The sequence below is a fragment of the Alligator sinensis genome, unplaced genomic scaffold (genome assembly GCF_000455745.1).
Source record: "Alligator sinensis unplaced genomic scaffold, ASM45574v1 scaffold424_1, whole genome shotgun sequence".
NCBI lineage: Eukaryota > Metazoa > Chordata > Crocodylia > Alligatoridae > Alligator > Alligator sinensis.
Window position 1 is genome coordinate 667,803 of NW_005842113.1, and position 14,285 is coordinate 682,087.

Below are 14,285 nucleotides of genomic sequence, written 5' to 3' on the forward strand. Positions count from 1 at the left end.
GACAGAACTCATCAATTACAAACATTTGGCCAGCTGCCTGTCTGGTTCTGGCAGTACAATGCCAAATAATAAATGAAATAATAATAAAAAACCATTTATTTCATTGCTAAGTACACAGAAGGCCTTTCATGTTTACAATGAAAGAAGAATGGATTAAAGTGAAAGATAAGCACACGTGTACATATACCATATTATAAACCTGAGCTTGTGTGCATATGACAGTATTGTACAAATTATCTGGATGAGATGCTCCCCACCACATTTTTATTGTTTCAAGTTGTTGTGGAAGCCAAGTTGTGTTACAACCATTTAAACTCATCACTTTAAAAGGAGCAATCCCTTTTCTTGGTTTGTTTTTTTTTTCCTGCAATTAGATGTTGATGTTTCTAGAATTTTAAGAAGGTTGCTGTTTTATAAAATCAACTGTTGTTTTCTTCAATTTGAACATGTGCCTTATTTTACTGAGCCCTTAATCTAGGGCTCTCATTCAGGAGTCTCCCACCTTCTACATCATTCTAAGTAGTCAGAGGTTAGATCTGGTATCTATGTTTTCTTCCCAGAGGTCACATGCAGATAAGCTCTAGACATGGAGATGTATATTGTAGGCCCTCGTGTCTAGAATTTCATTGCCAAATATGTCTTTCCTTTCTACACATTTTCAGGATTTAGTGTAAAACTGTCTGGTTTTGCAACTTCCCCTCTTCTTTCATCTTTCTTTTTTTACCAATCTTATTTGGAACTTTCTGTTTGTAGTGCTTCTGGTCGATGAATGTCACTTTATTAGGCATAATTATATATCTTGAGGGAGGACTTTAAAAGTTAAATGTTTAGTGTACATAATTCCCCACAAAATAATACTCTTAGGGGGCATCTACATGTTACCACATGCTGACGTTGCTATGGCACTGTGTTTTAGTACTTTCTTTTGAAAATATTAAAGCATGGCACAGTATGGGTGGTTACTGTGCCAGGTGTGTGGCGCACAGGTAGATTTTGCCACGTGTTGCCATAGCAGCATGCTCTACCCAGGGAGCATGCCACTGTGGCAATGTAGCTGCCAATCATGTGTAGGCACATGTGATTGCTACATCACCATAGCATGCCATACAGCAATGTAATGCATCGCTATGTTACCATAAGGCAACATGTAGATGCACCCTTAATATCACTGGTTCACTTTCCATTATAGCCCTTTTCCTTACCTATTTTATTTGAAAAATGTCTTTGTTATTAATAATAGTAATAGTGATGATAATTAATTCATGTTCATCTTCCTTCAGTATTCACAAGCCCTGCTTTTCATTTTGGTCCTTACAGCTTTATGGGGTATCTACCTGAATTATTATTAGACAGGCAGTCACAAAATAGTAAAATTAGATACAGAAAAATCTAACATTGGGAGCTGGAATGTATGAAAGTTTCTATGTTTTCACTTCAGTGGAAAAAACAACAAAAAACCCCACAACAACAACAACAAGGGTAATGATGATGATGCCACCACCTGCAGTCATTTTAAGCACTGTAAATTCTTGTGTCTTTCAGGATCTAGATTTCGCATCACATCCACGGGAGCCTTGTATATTTTAGATGTACAGAATGAAGATGGATTGTATAATTACCGATGTATCACACGGCACAGATACACTGGAGAAACACGACAGAGCAACAGCGCAAGACTTTTTGTATCAGGTGCACCCTTATATATTGAGTATAATAAATCCTATATATTCTTCTCTCTAGCATGCTGAGCTGACAAGGTAGGAATTTGCCTCTCTCAGCACTTACAGACATTTCTCTTGCAAACCAAATATAAATGTCAGTGGGTAAGAACTTACAGTACTTCTGCTGAGCAGCAAAGGTTGGTATAATTTTAAGGGTTTTTTTCTATTTCCCCCTTCGATATGCATTTTACATTTATGTGCTTTGTTGGAAAGAGATTAGGCTTTAGGGTTCATTCAGCAGATACCTAGTGCTCGCCAACATTAAGTGTCCAATACTATTTTCATTTTCACAAAGGCGAGTAGAATAGTGAAAATAGGATGGACAGCACAAGTATCTTGACTAAAGCCAAGGAGGGTGTTAGTGTCACTCAAAGTGTTGGAGGGATATTCAGAATGAATAGATCAATGGTCAAAATCAGACTACAGCAAGGGACCTCCCTTGACAGGCTTCAAAATCAGAAGTTCTTATTTTTCATTTGTAGCCCAACCATTTTAAGCCAATATCCTGAGTTCTGTGTATTTAATGACATTTTAACTCTTCAGGTTGACAGTTCTGCTCCCTTCATAGTGAAGGGACCTGGGAGCACTAGCGTAACTAGGGGTGGGTGAGGTGGCATCAGCCCCTGGTGTCAAGTTAGAGGGGCTGCCAGAATGGTGGCTCCCAAGGAGTCTATACCACAAGTGCTGCTAAGCTATAGCAGCTATAGCCGGTCCAGGGAGCCAGACCAGGGAGCCGGTCTCACAGCCACAGCAGCCTGAGCCCACTGAGAGCAGCAATAGCAGCCACTGCCACTGCCACAATGCCATGAGCCTACATGTGTCAGGTAAGACTCTATCCACCTGTGCTCTGACTGGGAGCTGGAAACTAAGGGTGCCTATACACATACAGGGCAGGCATTTCCGAAGGTGCTGTAACTTTCTGACTTGACTTAAAGTGCTGAAGGGACAGTGCCTTAAAACGTAATAGAAATTCCATGGCTTGCTGCAAGTTTCATGCCTTGCTGTAGTTCTGTAGAGTAGGAGACAGGGGGCACTGGACACTGAACAATGCAGCCTGAGGCTGATACTGGGTTCCAGAGCTAGCTACACCTGGTGGAAGCAATAAGTAATTATCACTTTGAAAAGCCCCAGTTAAATAAATATGCAGTAAAAGTGAACTAGGTAGGCTGAGATGCACTACCACAGTTTGCCATACATTTAAAACACATAAAATGAGGTTTAAATAAGGCAACCTCTGTGATTTTTAAAGCATTCTAAAGTCATCCACATGTATTAAGTGACAGTTTTAGAGTGCTTTAAATGGCAAAAATTGTCACATGCATAGGCACCCTAAGTCTGGGATTTTATGATGTTATACTAGAGAGTAAGACTGGCCACCCCCTACACTCTTAATAAAATTGTGGGTGTTCCATGATCTAAAACACCCAGTGTGTTCCCAGGCAGAAAAGAAAATATAAATCCTGCCCAATGAGGTCAAGGTTTGGTCTTAAAAGAAGCAGAAAACTGCTACCCTTCTAGCTCTGTCTTATAACATGGTAGGGGTCTGCTGTAGACCGCCACACCAGGAGGAAGTGATGGATGAGTAGTGTTGCCAACTGACTGAAGGTATTCTGGGAGATTTTTTTTCCAACATGACATAATGTCATTAATTGTACTGTTCAACCCATTGACAATATCAGTCTCCCAGGTTGCTTTCAGTAGTCAGTGGGAGATCAATGCCAATTTTGCTAGACTCCCAGCCAATCCAGGAGGGTTATCAACCCTATGGATGAGGCTTTCTTCAAACAGGTAGTGGAGGTTGCCTGATCACAGGCCCTGGTTCTCATGGGAGACTTCAGTCACCCTGACATCTGCTGGGAGCGCAAAACAAGAAGTTTTTGGAGAGTGTTGTGGACAACATCTTGGTGCAAGTGCTGGAGCGGCCAACTAGAGCCATGCTCTTTTTGACCAGCTGCTCAAAAACAGGGATGAATTGGTGAGGAATGTAGTAGTGGATGGCAACTTGGGCTGCAGTGACCACAAGATGATTGAGTTCAAGATCCTGAGGAAAGGAAGGATGGAGAGCAGCAGAGTAAGGACCCTGGACTTCAGAAAAGCAGACTTCAACTTTCCCAGAGAACTCATCGGCAGGATCCCCTGGGAAGCCAGACTGAGGGGCACAGGAGTCCAGTAAAGCTGGCTGTACTTCAAAGAAGTCTTAAGGAGAGTGCAGGAACAAACCATCCTGATGTGCAGGAAGACTAGCAAGTATGGCAGAAGACCATCTTGGCTTAGCAGGGAACTCTTCAGTAAACTAAATCACAATAAAGAAGCTTATAAGAAATGGAAACTTGGACAAATAACTAGGGAAGAATATAAGAACAATGTTCAGGCATACAAGGATGAAGTCAGGAAAGCCAAAGCCCAGTTGGAGTTGCAGCTAGCAAGAGATGTGAAGGGTAACAAGAAGGGTTTCTACAAGTATTTTGGTAGCAAGAGGAGTATCAGGGAAAGTGTGGGTCCCTTGCTGAATGGGGAAGTTAGCCGTGTGACAGAGGATACAGAAAAGATTGAAGTGCTCCATGCCTTTTTTGCCTCAGTCTTCACAGGCAAGGTCAGCTCCCAGACTACTGCACTGGGCAGCCCAGTTTGGGGAAGAGGTGAGCAGCCCTCAGTGGTGAAAGAACAGGTTAGGGACTATTTAGAAAAGCTGGATGTGTACAAGTCCACGGGGCAGGATGGGATGCACCTGAGAATGCTGAGGGAGTTGGCTGATGTGATTGAAGACCCACTGGCCATCATCTTTGAAAACTCAAGGTGATCAAGAGAGGTCCCAGATGATTGGAAAAGGGCAAACAGTGCCCATATTTAAGAAAGGGAAAAAGGAGAATCCAGGCTTTTGACACGGTCTCCCACAATGTTCTCACAGGCAAGCTAAGGAAGTATGGCCTGGATGAATGGACTGTAAGATAGATAGAAAACTGGCTTGAACATTGGGCTCAGAGAGTAGTAATCAATGGCTTGATGTCTAGTTGGTAGCTGGTATCAAGTGGAGTGCCCCAGGTTGGTCCTGAGGCCAGTTTTGTTCAATGTCTTCATCAATGACTTGGAAGATGGCAGAGAGTACACCCTCAACAAGTTTTCAAATGACACCAAGCTTGGGGGAGTAGTAGATATGCTGGAGGGTAGGGCTCTAGGGTTCAGAGTGACTTAGACAAATTGGAGGATGGCTGCCCTGTTTGCTGCTGCTACAGCTGGTGAGTGCAGGGCTACCCAGCTGTACCTGCCTCTCCCCAACCGATCCAAATCAGTGCCAAAACAACGCTGGAACTCAGAAACAGATTCAGTCGAATCAAAGGGGAACAATGATCTGAATCGCCAAAACAAATCACTGTCCCTCTGAAACAGCTAAATCTGAAATGGAACGGAAAGATAGCCATTTTGCACAGCCCTAATAGGAAGGTTTCTACCCAGCTATCTGCCTACTGAAAGAATGGGTAATGCCGTTCTGCCTTTTCCAAAATTCATGCCCGTGTGGAATTGTCTTTTCTCCTTAGTTCCTCAGACCTAGTCAGTATGGGAAGGTATATATGTCCCGAAGTACACCCTAAACATGTCCAGGTTTTGAATGCATGACTTCAGTTTCTCAGATGAATTCTTCCCTCGTGTATTGTCCTGCAGTGTTGCCAAGATAACTCTTATTGCGCAAGTGTAGCCAACAGCAGGATTTGGCCCTTATCATTCCTCAAATAAGCTGGGGACTCTAAGAGCTAAGATCAGGAAGCCAGTGAATGCAGATGTGGAAGGTCTTCTTATCCTAGACACGTGTTTTTGCTAGTCTTCTAAAAGTATTCTTTTTCTGTGGGGAATGTTTTGGGATGGAAACCAACTATACTTTTTTCCATAGTATTTCATAAAATACTTATCCTTGGACACATTGCAATAGATAAAATCTTTATTTGCTCCTAGGTAGGTTTCAAAGCTGAAAATGTCTGTAACATGAACACAATTCTAGATTTGATGCACAGTGAGAGTTACTCTCTGCCATCAAGTGGTCTTTCATAATAATACCATAGCCAAAATCATGAACAATTGATAGAATGTTCTTCTAAAGTCTGCGGTGATGGACTCTTCAGGATTATATTTTTCAAGTTCAGGTACAGAATTTAATGTTCCGGTATCTTTAACCCAAAATCTTTGAGTTAACATGGTATTAAAAAGTAGCCTTCAGATCATAACAGATTTCTGTCTCCGTTCCCCACAAAAAGCAGAACAGCTTCAAATAAAGTATCTTTTCTTGTTTCTTCATTGTCCTTATTCACAGACCCTTGCCTTGCCTGAGCACAGTATTTTAGAGTTTATTTCAAATGGTCCTCTAAGGTATCAGAATTGCAATTAATGCATTGCTGTTTATTGTACTGCAGGTGTTTACAAATGGATGCAATGGCTTCTTTTCCTCTTTCTTTTCTTTAACTGAAATATAGTTAACAGCTCTGTAGGAATTGATACTGAAATCTGTGCCATGAACATCCTGAAGTGGTGCTTTGTACTACATAATAAATTAGAACAGGTTGCAAGAAAAGAGCCACTTTCATGTATAGGGGATCTCTAGTATTATGTAATTTTTTTTAACTAGATCCTATGCCATGAGGCATATTTGGTCTGTGAATCAAACTATAAGGATGTTGGACTATGATATTTAATGACCTTTTTCTTTCTTTACTGTTTCTTAATGCCCTCCGATATGATCTAGTACCAGAGGAAATCCTCATCTGGTTTTAAAGTCCAACTGGTAGGTTATGGGTGTAGAGTGAAGGGGGTGCAAACTGCATCTCATTGTTCCAGTAAAACCTTTGAAAATAAAAACAAATATTCCAAGACCTTCAGCTCATGATAGCTCTCAAATAACTGCACAAAAGTATCAGAAAACAGTGGGATTGCCTATTAAATGTTTTGCCACTTCCCCTGTCATGCCAGGCCTTTCTTCATCTGCTATCTGGTACTATGTACACCAGTACAGTCAGTTCCGTGGTTGGATTGTCATTGACTAAACTGGCACCCCAACCTGGGCTAGCCTGGGTAAGTAGGGTGTGTAGTCACCCAGCAGGACTAAAAACAAGGCCTGTCGAAGAGCAGATAAGCTTCCTGTGAGCCAATGGCTATCCATATCTGGAGAGGACATGGGCGCCACCAGGTTTCTTTGCCCAAAGAATCACTAGTGATGTACACCATCGAATGTGCTCCAATGGTTGCAGCAGCCTTGGGACTGACTTGACTTGTTTTGCCACTTTAAACATGGCCTGTAGGGAGAGATTTAAAACTTAAAAAAAAAATATACTGAATAGATTTGGACTTCCAACCTACATCAGGTTTAGTGTCCCCCAGGCCATGTCTGTACCTTCTCCAAACACTGCTTCTGAGGAAATAAGTGTTATCCACTTTTTTGCACTCCAAGTCTGTCAGTTAGACAGTATAGATGGCTTACATGGTCTCAGCATAGGCCCTGTTGCCACTGTCAAAATATGTGCCAGTATATATCATCTCCACTGTAATCCCAGGAACACTAGAAAGAACCAGCCACTCCCATTAACACTGCAGTTTAAGTAAAAATGTCACAGAATTAGTTTTGATGCATGCCTAGGAATGTTCTCAAGATCCAAGTCTTGGATTTGCTCCTGGAAGTGTCCTGGGTGCAGCCTGCAGCAGGTGCAAAGTGGGTGAGGCTTGCTTTGGCACTTGTCTCAGAATCACCTTAGAAGATTTTTGTGCCAGGAGAACCAGAGCTGTGCCAGGAGCTGTGCCAGGAGATTTTTGTGCCAGGAGACCCAGAGCCTTATTGCTAGTCTGGGATGCATGAGTGGGCAGGGCTTATTGTCACAGCAGTAGTTCCAGGCTTTGCTGTAAAGCTTGATAGACACGGCCTCGAAAACCACCGCCAGAATGTATTTTTAAGCATCAATTCTAGTTTGTAAAACTGATTTGAATCCCTTTTTACTGAATAAAATAGCTTAATATGAATAGAATGTAATCATCTTCTCATACTACTTTCCTAGTTTTCACTTATTTAGTAGCATGCAGTGCATGTTGCATCCCAGTTATAATACCACTTTATCACCTACCTTACTTGTTCTGATGGATCTCAGGGGGGAGGAAGGGAAATCTTCAATGAGCAATATAATCCAGCTGACAGCAGCAATATTGCGGCTCACCTGCTTAGTGGTTTGATCAAGTGGCCATAAAATTCCTCCTATTATAGGACAGCCTGCTGTCCTCCTAAGTCTGCCTGGTACGACTATAAAAATACTGTGTCATCATGTGCAGCTCCTGTAGCCAGTCTAGTTTGCGGTCCTGTGAAATGAAGAAAGTATTGTGATTTCATTCACTTGTATACAAGACCATGGTGCACATGAAAATCTTTAAACAGTGAGTACGCTGATTAAGGTGTGCTGAAGTGCCTGCAGAGCTTAAGGACCATTACTAGCATCCTTTGCATATTTGCATTTTTATGATTTACTTCATTTAAAGACAAACTGCATAAAGCTGCATATATACAGAAAACTCTATATATTGTCTTCACATTCTGGCTATAGTCTCTTTTCTTAGTCCAAACCTAGGAGGGAGAAGCTGGTTAACCACTTTGTTGATTTTAGCTTATCCAAAATGTTTCTGGCAAGAGTGTCATTTTTCAGAGCCACAAGCAAACATTAGAGCTTACTACCAAATGCTATTGCTTTTGTTGCCAAGTAAGGAGCCAGTGGCTATTAATGCATTAGTTGTTTGGTTGTTTCTCTCTATGCTTGGTTTACTTTTTGGTCTATATGTTTTGTAATGGGAGAGATCTTACATTCTGGGAAAACATACTGTACTGCAGCCTTCAGTGGTTCAACTTTCTGCTGGCATCTAGACAGTAGAGAAATTCTGTGGACCATTTCTTTGCAATTTAATTGTGTGGTTTTTTGTTTTGGGTTTTTTATTACTTTTATAACTGGTATTACACTTTGATATAGGACACTGCAGATACATTACAAAAAAGTCTGCTCATCAGTCAAAAGTGAGAGCAGCTGGTTTGCTTTAGTTTAAACCTAGGGGTGTCAGTCTACAGCCTGTGGGCTGGATCCAGCCTGTGGAGTGTTTGGATCTAGGCTAAAGAGCTTTGGTTTTGGCAGCATTCAGCTGCAGGGACTTTGTCTGCACTGTGCCACAGTCCAGTGCCCGGGGTTTCAGAGGAAGCAGAACTCCCCCTGTTCCATGCCACAGTTGGGTGTCCCGGGCTATGGCAGGGGAGGAGCTAAGGTATTGATAGCAGTATAGCCCGAGTAGTGTGGAGCTCAGTGTGAGTTAATAACCTAAGTAACTGTCCTGGTGTTTTTGTGGATTTTGCAGCTCAGGGTGAGCCCCATCCTACTAGAGATATTGTGTTATTAGTACCTCTGCTAGATAGTTTAAAATTAGCTTAGAAAATTCTACCCAAGCTGTTGTTGCACTTTGTATTGTAGTATGGACATGCCCTGAAAAGAGATCTCCATAATAGATGCAAGAGTGGGGGAAGTGTAACACTTAGAGGCTGCCATGATCAAGATGCTTTAGCAAAGTAGGTTATGGGATAAGACCAATATCTGTACTGAAATTAATACTGAAGTATTTTTTAAATTAATATTTAATGTTTTGGTGGGGGGGGTGTTCAGTAGTACAAGAGGCTTCAACCAGGTTGGGCTTCATTGTGCTATGTGCTGTATGGACATAAAGATAATGATAGGCTCTTCCCAAAAAAGTTTGCTATCTAAGATTCAAGATATAGCAGGCAAGTTATTATGTTTGTTGAGCTATTGAAACAAACACAAATAAGAGAAGTTGCCAAAATTTGCTGGGATAGAGGTAGCCCAACTTGCATAACAATCAAGGCTTATTTGCGCAGGAAACAAGCTACCTGAGAAATTCAACAAGGAGTAGTTTGCTGGAGCATTATGTTATAGATTGCATTTGCCATCTCTGCTTCCTCTACAGGAGTAGGAAACGGTTGACTGTGGGCACATTTACTGCAATGGTTAATTAGCTCCTCAGTTAAGAGTCACTGTTTATACATGCACTTCTATTAGGCTGGAATAAACTAATTAACTTCACTGTAGACTAGTAGTCCCCAACACAAGTACTATCCTAAGGAAGAATTATTTACTCCACCACAACACATATGTAGATGCTGACTGGGGCTGGCTGGGACACAAGGGTGCTACAGTGTGGGGCTGCCTGCCAACTAGACCTGCACTGTACCACCCTCGTGTCCCAGCCAGTTGAGTTGGGTCTGAGCAGCCTCAGGCTGGCAGGCTGACCCCCCAGGTCCCTTGCCAACTGGGGCTGCTCTGCCCTGGCTCAACATGGTGAAATCCTGGATGTATGTGCAAACACTGCACCTGGGAGCAATCGACTTTTAATAGCATGTGTAGACACACCCTGTCAGTTTAACTATAAATATGGAATTTTGTATCCTTGACCATTCTATTTTGACGTAGGAAGAATTCACTCTTCTACTTCAAAACCTTTCAATTTTTCAACTTAGAAGCAGGAGAAATAGGTTGGTTTAATTCTGGGTGAGTGGTATAGGGATAGTGGTTATAATTGTTAAGGTAACACATTCTTGGCTTTTTTTTTTGTCAGATGCGAAACGTGAAGAATGATCAGAGAAACGGTTGCCACCTGGAAAAAATACAGTGGGAGGGCTTCCAAGTAATTATGCAATGTTTAGTTAGTACATGCTGCTGAATCTCAGCCATCACTGCTGAGATACCACAGTCTGGATGGCTGGTACACAGTTGCAACTTGTACAGTACATAAACTGCTGGGACAGCAACTAAGAGAAGGAAGATAAATATTGGCATACTGCTTCAAAAAACAACCCCCCCCCCCCAAATTAAGTATATTTAAAACATCTCTTTGCTTTTCAGACCCAGCAAACTCCTCTCCATCTATTCTGGATGGGTTTGACCATCGTAAAGCCATGGCAGGGCAGCGAGTGGAGCTGCCTTGCAAAGCATCGGGGCACCCAGCACCAAAGTATCGGTGGCTGAAGGACAATGTTCCTTGGGAGCCAGACAGCAGGTTTCAGCAGACAGTCACAGGACTAGTGATTGAAGACACACGTCCTTCAGATTCAGGCAAATATGTTTGTGAAGTGTGGAACAATTATGGTACTGCTGAAATGATAGGGCGCCTCTACGTAAAACGTAAGTCCAGAATATTGCCACTGAATGTCAAACATGTCATTTCAAATCTTTGATTGCGCATAGATTTGCATATGGAAAGATATGAAGAAAACATTTTTATGAGCTTCTGTTTCTGTCACTTAATTTTTTTAATGTTAAAAAAACATTTGAGCTGCTCCTTTGGACTGCTTAAAATTATAACATGTCAGAAGTAGCCCCACTGGAGATGGATTGTTGGGCAGAGTACAAGTGAAAGATCAGAAGTGCAAAATAAATACAATTTAGTACATGATTGTGTGATTTATCATGTGTTTTGCTTTGGAATGGGGGGTGTTTGACTTGTGTACTTAAAAGAAATTGCAAATATTCTCATGAATAAAAATGCCAAGTTATTGTCACCATATTTCATGCTATTCAATAATATTGAGCATTCAGATAATCACTGAGTATTCATGAAAATCTGAGAGATTCCTCAGTGTTTCACAGATTGTATTAGAAAAGCAGTATTTGAAAGATGCTTTTTCTCCTGTTGTTAAATTTTTTTCTCCCAACTTGGTGAGAAATCACAAATAACAAATTTTTAGAAGGAAAAATAAGTAAACAATCCATGCTCTAAATCTCATTCAGCCAAATATCACAAACAAATATATTAAAAGAAAATAAAAAAATCAATCAATTATTCAAAAGCTATATAAAGAGGGTTACACTTGTTAAACATAATCAAAGCAAGAACCAGATCTACTTTATATAATATGCAATCATAATAGGCTAGAAGTATGCAATAACACGCAACAGAGAAATGCTAAAGAGTTGTTTCTGTTTATCATGTTATGCAGTATTCTGTAGAATGGATCAGTTAGCAAAGGAATTGCCTACTTACCTATCTATGTGTGTATATGTATGTGCATTGTATATAATATTGAAAATGATATCAATACTGGTCATAAAGCAAAATAAATGGTCCATATATCAGCATGCGTACTTCAATACACATGAGCACAAATGCCAAAAAGGAATATGTTATATTTTGCCTTAATTTTTGTCAGTAGGCCTGGTATTGAACAAAAGTCCAAAACCTCATCTGAAGTAAGCTTCATGGTGGACCCTTGTCTTTATATTTGACCTAACCAAAGTGAAGAGAAATTGAGATGCAGAACCAAATTCTGTAATTATAATGGTTTCTTTGCATCTAGTTTTATTATATCTCTTTGATACCATGACTTTTCTTTTAAATAAATATAAAACTTCAGTTAAAATAGGTCCTAGTAATGATAACTCTAAGAATAAAGCTAATTTGGGCTATTTTATAGCTTTGTGTACTTACCCGGGATGAGCCCCACACAAGGAAACCCTAGCATCCAAGCAGAGCCCCACTGACATCAGCATGATTTTATTAATGTTTAGGAGTCTGTGCAGAACTAATGCAGCAGCATGGGATCTTGAGAACTCCTCTTAAAATAATCGTGGCCACTTATTTGCTTGGTAATGGTCTTTATTTAGGATTTAGCTTTTTTCTCAATGAACAGTTAGTGATGTGGTTGTGTTTTGTTTTGGGGTTTTTTTTCCTGTAATGCAAAATAATGTTTTATATTTTCCCCCTTCCTTTGACTTAAATCTCCAGAACCACTAAAAGCCACAATCAGCCCACGGAAAGTTAAAAGCAGTGTTGGTAGTCAAGTGTCCTTGTCCTGCAGTGTAACTGGGACGGAAGACCAAGAACTCTCTTGGTATCGGAATGGTGAAATCATCAACCCTGGAAACAATGTGAGGATCACTGGGATCAACAGAGAGAACCTCATTATGGATGGCATGGCCAAAAGTGATGGGGGAGCATACCAGTGCTTTGTACGGAAGGACAAGATGTCTGCTCAAGACTACGTTCAGGTTGTGCTGGAAGGTTAGTCACTACCTGCTTCGGTTTTAATACCAGTTACTGCAAAATGTTACGATGTGTGTTATAAAGAGTGAGAGAGGACCCTATGCATGAGGGAGCAGGGGAGGCTAGCCATAGGCTTTGTTCCTCTCCATGGTGCACAACAACAAATGAGGAGAAATGAAGACCCAAATGTCAAAAAAATTGATTTGAAAAATATCCCTCCTCTACAGCTCCACATACCAGATATGATTTTTCTGCTGGTATTCAACATTAACTAAGGAAAGAGAGAAGACAAGAGAGAAGAGAGATCCCCATTCAGCTACAAACATTTCCTTCCAGGCATTATTTTTCAGGTTGGATGTGAAATCAGTTGAAGGCCTGGAGATCATACTAAGTAACTGACAGTGTTCCACATAATAATCAAGTGAGGAAAGTAATCAATTTGTACAGAACTGGTTCACTAATAAGGCTGTAGTGCAGTCATGCCATGACCACTATTTTTAGTCTTTATAGAAAAAGAAGAGATTACCTGTCTGGACCTAGTTACCTCGGCAACCATCTCCTGTGACTAAGAAAGCCTAAAGAGCATATTGATAATCTATAATGATGTTGAGAGAGTGCAGGTTATCAGAGAGCGACAGCAGGAAGGATTTCAAAGACACTCAGGTCTCTCTGGGAAAATAATGTCTGCTTTCATCTCCAAAAAAGCCTGTCAATTGAATAAAAAAAAAAAGGGCAGAGGTGCATACTGAGCATACTCGCTAATTTATTTGTCGTGTGTCAGTTTCCATTCAGGATAAAAAGACTATAACTTTTTTGTCTTCTGAGAGATGACAGTGCTAATGCACAAAAAAGGAGAGGAGGAGAGAGAGTCGCAGATAGGAGAAAAAAATTAAATACACTGTCACACATCCAGCAGGACAGGAACAGAGAGAGAAAAAAATATGTAAGAAATCAAACCTAATGTCCCTGCTGAAATATTTAGGTGTTTCAGTGTTCCAGAAATGATAATACTCCTGCTGTTAGGTCTTTGTGCAGGGGAGAAGAGAACCCTATCACTTTTTTTTTTCCTGCTGTGATTCAGCGCATGTGGTGGGGATAGAGACTAAACCACAGCACACATCAAGAGACCTCATTCAGTTTTCTGTGCAGTCTTACACTGACACTGCAACGTCAGAATGTCATTCCAGTGGAATTGTAGGGGTCCAAACCTCCACGAGATGTGCTGGGCGTGGTCTCAGAACATGAGAGTTATTGATTGTCACCACTTCCACCTTGTATCTTGTTTGGAATTGGAATTAATTATTACCACCAGGTACCTCCCAGAGGTTGGGAAGAGAGGAGCTTTCTAGTGGCATCGCCCGTTCTCTGTCTTAGGATAAACCATCCCTTTACAGTCTTTGCTGATGCTAATATTTTCCTAATATTAAAGTTAATTGGTGAGCCATGTTTTGCTATAAAACCAGACATTGCCATGTGCAATGTTTACCAAACCTCTGCCTAGACTGCTTC

General features: G+C 40.9%; 1 protein-coding gene across 1 annotated transcript in view; it reads left to right on the forward strand.

Moving 5' to 3' along the window:
• The window catches only part of DSCAM (DS cell adhesion molecule), a 758,565-nt gene that overhangs the window by 456,625 nt on the left and 287,655 nt on the right, over positions 1–14,285 (forward strand). The window contains 3 exon segments of the mRNA XM_006024681.1: positions 1,543–1,689; positions 10,640–10,918; positions 12,519–12,794. Of these exon segments, the coding sequence (XP_006024743.1) occupies positions 1,543–1,689; positions 10,640–10,918; positions 12,519–12,794 (702 nt within the window).